We start from the raw sequence: 7,835 nt of genomic DNA on the forward strand, positions 1-7,835 counted from the left end.
TTGAATGTTACCGAAGTATCTATAGATTGAATTAGACTGAGTTTTTACCTTGAGATGTGATTTTATAACTAGGTGTTTAGGCCATGCTATCCAACTCCCCATAGCCTGCTTCACTGTTTCAATTTCATCTTTCACAGGAAATGACACTTTTGCTTTCTCCTCAAGCGCGGCATAGATAGAAACGCGCACATTGCCATCCCCTAGTGGAGTGCCATGAACAAGTTGGGAAGGATCCTCGCATTCCATAACAGTGGCACAAGCAACAATATGTTCATCAGAACCTATTGCCAACTTGCATTCAACCTCAGCTACCTTTGACTAAAATGTAGACAAAAAAAAAACAAGATTTATAGCTGTTTGTAACAATAACCTGCAAGCTTGAGACAGTTTCAAAAAATTGGAAATAGGAATAATAGTTATTCACCACCAACTATTGTTTCTTCGATTTGCAGCAAAACTTTCCAGATTTCAAGTAGACATTCAAAGATACTATTTTCCAGAGTTTCATGCTATTCGCAATGAAATTCTGAAACAGTGCAGTAACTTAAAAATAGCATAATGGACTCACTTCAACTCCGTTTTTCTTGAAACCAAGTTCAAAATGATCATTGAAGATTCGCCTTTAAGCTACCAAAAACTGAGAGTAAAACAAGTACAGTTTTTTTGAAAAATCATGAAATGACCGACTGGTTTAGCTTTGATAATTAAACTTTGATCTTTTCCAGTTCATTATTGGCGTTAAGTAAGACCAAATTACCTTTGATGTGGGTGGACACATCGTCAAATCCACGTATTCTACCCCCTCCTCATTCTCCGGCTCCTTGGTCAGATTGACATTTTCTTCAACAGCCTCAGTGACATCCTCACGGTTGACAACTGCTTTCTCAACCAACTTGGGAAACTCATTACCTCTGTTGGAGCAAGGACGTTTATCCAACCTACCTTCCTTAGCTATCTTTGTCCGTTTCCTTTTATGTATGAGGGTTTTGTTTTCCATTGCTTCAAAAATGCTCCGAATCATCCACAATGTTTGCTACTTCTTCCAACGGAGCTTTATCCGATTCTTGAGCAATCTCATCTACTGTCCTTGAGAAACTTCCTTGGCCAGATGCATGTGGCTGAATAGTTGCACCTTCTTTTCCATTTACCTTTGCTTCAAGTGCAGCAAACTTGGCCTCCCACATAGCCCGCTCATCTGCAAGTATTTTTTTCTTTCGCTTCCTCAATTATCCTCTCCCTTGCCTCCTCTACTATCTTCTCTCTCTCCTCTAACAATATTTTCTGCACACTAACTCTGATAGTAGCTTCTATGCTCTCCTTTCTACGTTTAAGGAGGTGGAAGTAAGTAGAGGGAGTGACAAAACCTCCTATTCCATGCACTCTTCCCCCATGCTCTGGAGTCCCTAAAGCCAATGTCAAGACATCATTTGTTCCTTCAGCATTTAGTTCTCCACTAGCAACCTTTCTCTTCAAGTTTGCCTGAAAGTTTAGAGTAGGAAATATCATTACATATCATGTTCAGAAACCTTATACATACATAATAGGCTTTCTTTATTGGACTTACTATCTTTTCAGCAATCCTTTTTGACTCCTCATCCTTGAAACTGCCATCCTTTGTTTGCCGTCCTTTTATCCACAAAGTGGCCCTATCAACTTCTTCGTCACTCATTCCGGTAGCCTACAAAGTGAAATAGTTAATGCATGCATTACACATGGTGTAAACTCCACACTAGTAAGGTAGAAAACAGTTTCACTAACCAATTCATCCTCCAACCCTGCATATCCCTTACGGGACATTCTATGAGGATACTTATTCAAGCTGCGCCTCTCTTGTTGCTCACGACGCTTTTCCTGCAAAATAAGGATACTTAGTTAAATGAGAAGTCTATATATACATAACTGCATTTGATATTTGTACAAGTAAATGATTTTAGTAGAAGTGCATTTATACCAAGAATGAGGCCTTCTTCCGCATTTTCACAAATTCTGTCCAATGGTCAGCAAGGATGAAAGGATAATCATCCGGAGGATATCGCAAGGCTTCATGGTCATCCAAATAGGGGATAATGTACTTGGAAGTAAGTAGAGACTTGAATTGCCTCCACTTCGTTGCAGCAGATTCCAAGACCAATTTTTTAGCTTCAGGACCAATCAAAAATGGAACCTGTGCGTGTTTCGTTGCTAAATATCAGTTCAAGGTTCAGAAAATAGCGAAAAATTGAAACAATATAATGAACACTATTATACCAAACTAACTAACTGCACCTTTAATTCTTAATAAAACTGAGACTGATTTGTATACCTGAACACGTTGCCAGATTTTGTTCTTCTCTTCATCAGTTGCCGCTTTCCAGTTTTCCCTTATTATCGGTACTTTCCTTCTTGCCAATACACCAATGTAGCTTTGCATTTGCTTAGCCACCTTCCCACAAGGGGTCCCTTTTCGGTTAAATAAAACAACCTTCTTCTGAATACGATTCTTGCGGCTTGTAATGCGTGACATAGTCACCGCATGCCGCTTCAGCAACTTTAGTCCCCCGGTTGGTTCAACTTCTTTCTTTTTGGACTTTCCCTTCTTTGAGTGAGATCCATCAGAAAATGAAGATGTTGTTGGTGACTTCAAAGACTTGGTCTTCTTATGCTTCGCACGTTTTTCCTTTGACTTTGTCTTCTTCGATACACTAGCAGATTGTGATCCCGCCATTATCTACACAAATGTTAGCCCCATTAGTACAGCAAAACAGAAAAATCATAGTCATTTCCAAAACAAACACTTAACACATAGTAGTACATAAATCTGCAAGTGTTTAAAATAACACACTTTAACACATATTACTACACATAATTAGTGCAGAAAATAAGAGTAATTAAAATAACAAACACTTAACACAAATTGAAGCAGAAAGTAAGAGTAATTAAAATAACATAAACTTTAACTTGGTACATTAAACTTAACAGAAAATAACCAACGTTGAACACACATTTAGTTAGCCAAATATCTTTTACACATGACAATTATAAATTACATGAATACTACTATGTGAACTACTCTCCCTCAACTACTATATCCTCATCCCCTGCACGCCTATAACCCATTGGCTCCTCATCTGGATAGTTATCAAGTGACTGAATAGTAGGCATCGTGGTTGCGATGGGGGGGGGGGTGAGAAAGAATGGTGTCCCCAACATCATCATACTCAACAGATTCATGGTAGTCTCTTTTTGGGACTCTCACCACAACATGCCACCTACGATCTACAGGGTCTTCAACATAAAATATTTGCTCCACACTTTTTCCTAAAACAAAACTATCGTTTAGATAACCTTTCCTATTCAGATTAACCAAAGTGAACCCAAGATCATCTACTCTAACACCCTTTTGATTCTCTACCCAATCACACTTAAAAATAGGAACCCTAAAATGACCATAGTCAAGTTCCCATATTTCGACAATCACCCTATAGAAGCTTATGTCTTCAGTAATACGGTTTTTGTCCCTAGCAGTAGCTACTTGAGGTGTTTTGGCAACCAAATAAACCCCACTGCTTTGTGTCGACCGAAGATCATCGCGAAACTTAGTGTTATATTGCACCCCCCTATTTGGTAACCACTAAACTTCGGGACTTCATTGCTTGGTTTATCTGCTAGCCACCTCACAATCTCTGGGATGTCACAACCTGGTTCTGCAAGCTGTGATTCAACCTACAAAATAAAATATAACAGTCAACATTTCTGTGCTCAAATCATCCAAAACATTTCTAGCTACAATTATATACAAGAAATGGAGAATACTTACCCTCTCCTTCACCCACTGGCCAAAAGTCTTGTTTTGTTTGTCCAGCAGCCATTTTTTATTCTTTTTGTACTTGGGAAACTCCCTCTTCAAATGCTCCATGTGTTCCCTACAAGAATATTTGTAAAGTGTTAAGTGTATAAGCATTAGAACAACAAAATAAACAAAACTGTAAAAAACAGAATTTAATGATTGACTTACAAAAAGTAGCTTCTAAATTCATCAGTGTTTTGAAGCACGCATAGATGAGCTTGCTGAAATTCTTTGCCATAAACTGACTCAACAGTTGCACCAGAGGTAGGCTTGTCAACTATGTATTTTTCTTTTGGGATGCCAACAGTCTTGTCATCAAGGAGAAGTTCAGCTAAGAAATCAATCGCCTCTTCAGCTATATAACACTCAGCAATGCACCCTTCCGGATGCCTTTTACTTCTAACATACCCCTTGCACACCTTCATATACCTTTCGAAAGGGTACATCCATCGAAAACAAATCGGTCCACATAGTTCAACTTCTCTAACCAAGTGGACTGTTAAATGAACCATTATGTCGAAGAAAGATGGCGGAAAATACTTCTCAAGCTCACACAAAGTTTTGACCAGATTACTTTGTATTTTTGGAAGCCTTGAAGCATCTATAGTCTTGCTGCAAATTTCATTAAAAAAAAAGGCAAAGCCTGATTACTGCAACTCTGACCGGTTTTTCCAACACCCCTCGGCAATTGGGAGTAGCTGTTGCATTAAGGCATGACAATCATGGGACTTAAGTCCGGTCAGCCTCAAATCATCCATTGAAACAAGGCTCGAAATGTTTGAACATAGTTTTCAGGAACCTTCATGCCATGAAATGATCCACACATACATTTTTTCTCATCTACTGTTAGGTTCCAGCTTGCCAATGGCAAGCGCTTCTTTTTCCGACCATCTAGATTTGGGTGCAGCTGTTGCCTTATACCCATTTCCGCCAAATCCAAACGAGTTTTCAGTCCGTCCTTGGTTTTTCCGGGAATGTTCAACAACGTCCCTATTAGACTATCACACACATTTTTTTCAATATGCATGACATCAAGGCAGTGCCTAACAGGGAGATACTTCCAATATTCAAGCTCACAGAATATCAACTTCTTCTTCCAACATGGCCTGGTTTCGTCCTCAGCACCCCTATAAGTAGGAGGAGGTTTTTTTTTTCCAAACGGCCACTGTGGAACTTCCTCCTCCAACCTCCTCAACAATTCTTCTCCACTCAATGGCACTGGAGCTGTTGCATGTTCTGGCTGGTTATTGAAAGCAGCCCTTAGCTTTCGATAAGGATGGTGTCTTCCTAAAAACCGCCGATGAATGGTGTAGGCCATCTTTCCTCCATGAACTAGCCTTGTAGGTTCTGTTTTATCAAGGCAAATAGGACATGCATTATAGCCTTTCACTATACTTCCTGAAAGGTTACCATAAGCTGAAAAATCATTGATTGTCCAGAACAGTAAAGCCCTAAGGGTAAAATTTTCATTCTTAATGGCATCGTAAACTCCATTCACCCCTTCCCATAACAGTTTCAAGTCATCTATTAACGGTTCAAGGTAAACATCAATGTCGTTTCCCAGTTGTTTAGGGCCTGATATCAATAAGGTCAGCATCATGTGTTTCCTCTTCATTACCAACCATGGAGGCAGATTATAGGTTACCAAAATAACGGGCCAACAACTATACTTGCTACTTAAGGAACTATGGGGATTGAACCCATCTGATGACAATACAAGCCGTAGGTTTCTTGGCTCACTACCAAAATCTGGCCATTTATCATCTACCAACTTCCAAGACGTAGAATCTGCAGGATGCCGAATTAAGCCATCCTTGTTTCTGTTGGTGGCAAGCCAAGTTAAACTCTTCGATGTTTCAATTGATCGAAACATTCTTTTGAACCTAGGAATCGGTGGAAAGTACCACAACACTTTTGCAGGTACTCCCTCCCTTTCTTTTTTGTTTTTGCAGACTTCCCACCTAGAAATACCACATGTAGGACAACACATTTCATCAGCATACTGTTTTCTATATAGAATATAGTCATTCGGGCAAGCGTGTATTTTGGTGTAATTCATTCCCAATGCACTCAAAGTCTTCTTTGCCTCGTACACAGAGGCAGGTATCTCGTTTCCTATGGGCATAAATTCAGCAAAGGCAATCAACCAGTCAGAGTATGCTGCATCACTCATACCATGCTTCGCTTTCAAGTTGTAAAGCCTAACCAACACATTCATCTTTGTGTGCCTATTGCAACCCGGGTATAAGGGTTTGTTGGCATCTTCTACAAACTGCCTGAATTCATTGCACTCAGTTGAAAGCTCATCATTCTCATTGCCTTCCAACTCCACATCACTATCTAATTGTACTTCATAATCTGCCCCCACATTACCCTCCACAGATTCAGATTCAACACCCTCTGTCTCTGCGCTATCAATATCACTATCTGATTCTGATTCTACCACAACATCCCCATGTTCTGTCCATTTATCATAACCTACGTCTATCCCATTCAGAAACAAGTGATCCTTTATCACTTGTGCAGAAAAGTCTTTCACATTTCCACATTTTGCGCAAGGACAACACATGCGATTAGGGTCTCTAGCATTATCAACAGCAAACTGACAAAACTCCTTCACTCCTAGCTTATATTCATAAGACCTCCTATCAGCATGCATCCATGACCTATCCATCTACATTACACGAAACTAATTTATAACACAAACCAGACCTACATTTACCAAACCATTTAAAAAAGACAGCAATTTGCATTTATATATACTCCGATATCGAGTGACTAAGCAAAGCATCTATATAAACCAATTTACATGTCAGAGAAGTAAAAAACAAAATTGTTCGACCAAAAATTCATTCAAAAAGTACCTTAACAATGCTCAGAAATATATAGGTACTCAACATCAAATTAGTTCAGTTAATACATGATATAAACAACAATTAGCATAAATATATGGATATGCATTTTGTCATCTCTTTTAATAAACTTCTAGTAGCCTACCTGTCTTATACATTCAAAATGCATTAATTAATCATGGTAAATGCAGATCAATGCATAACCATAAGACACCAAGTCAAACCATACCAAAATGTTTGGACAACATTTTTCCAACTAATAAACATGCTCCACACTTAGTTTGATGTAATATTTTATTGTTTTCTACAAAACCTTACTGCCCACACAGAGATAAAGCAGCCTATTTCAATAAACAAACAACATAGATCAATTATTCACAACCATTTTTTATGAATGATATAAAGAATACAAAGAATCATTTTACAGAAAACCTTACCAGTTAAGCTCCCAGCAATACTCTTGCTTAACTCTAGCTAGCTTCAATCTCCCAACTCTAATGGATAAAACCCTATACAACAAAAGCAGTGGTTAAAAGCAAAACCAAAACCAAAACATGGAGCCGAGAATTTAAGGCGGACCTTCAAAATTAAATACTCTTGTTTTGTATAAACCAAAAGCATATCCAGACTAAATTAATAGAGAACTGAAATCCCTACATCAATACTTCACCAAAACTCAATGCCTTATCAAAGTTATTCACATTGTCAAAAGTGGGAAAAAAACTCAACATATAAGCCACCCTCATTGACCAGTTCACATTACTATGTACTTCAATTAGGTATCTTGATTACAAGAACAGAACATAAGGCGGTTTATTTATACTTTTAACTTCATTACTATATGTAAAAAAAAAAAAACAGGAAAACCAGTTTCACTCTCATAAGTCTACCTCTAAAAAAGTTTAGTTCTTTTGCTCTCAAACAGTGTAGTATACATTACAAAACGAACTGCAATTTGAGCTCATAATACGAATAATCCTTGAGCCAAAAAAACACACGTGAAGTTCAACAAAATGGGAATGGTATCCTACAGCATTGACATTTGATTTTCTTTCAACATCCACATTTAGAATCAGAAGCAAATTTCGACCCAGATTTGTTGTTCTTAGAACTTCGATTCCTTCCTGCAACTTGAAAACCAAAACCAACTTCAGAAC

General features: G+C 38.3%; 2 protein-coding genes across 2 annotated transcripts; both read right to left on the reverse strand.

Moving 5' to 3' along the window:
• Positions 1-3,118: 3,118 nt before the first annotated feature.
• Positions 3,119-4,500, reverse strand: LOC121052860. The gene is made up of 4 exons (XM_040518769.1): positions 3,995-4,500; positions 3,797-3,902; positions 3,593-3,702; positions 3,119-3,416 (listed from the first exon to the last, which is right to left on the reverse strand). The coding sequence occupies exons 1-4, from the start codon at positions 4,336-4,338 to the stop codon at positions 3,119-3,121; spliced, it is 858 nt and encodes a 285-aa protein (XP_040374703.1). The 5' UTR covers positions 4,339-4,500.
• A 71-nt stretch (positions 4,501-4,571) lies between these two features.
• On the reverse strand, positions 4,572-6,395 carry LOC112199426. The gene has a single exon (XM_024340447.2). It carries the CDS (start codon positions 6,393-6,395, stop codon positions 4,572-4,574), a length of 1,824 nt encoding a protein of 607 aa, XP_024196215.2.
• Between the last annotated feature and the right edge of the window lie 1,440 nt (positions 6,396-7,835).

The sequence above is a fragment of the Rosa chinensis genome, chromosome 4, assembly GCF_002994745.2.
Source record: "Rosa chinensis cultivar Old Blush chromosome 4, RchiOBHm-V2, whole genome shotgun sequence".
Lineage (NCBI taxonomy): Eukaryota > Viridiplantae > Streptophyta > Magnoliopsida > Rosales > Rosaceae > Rosa > Rosa chinensis.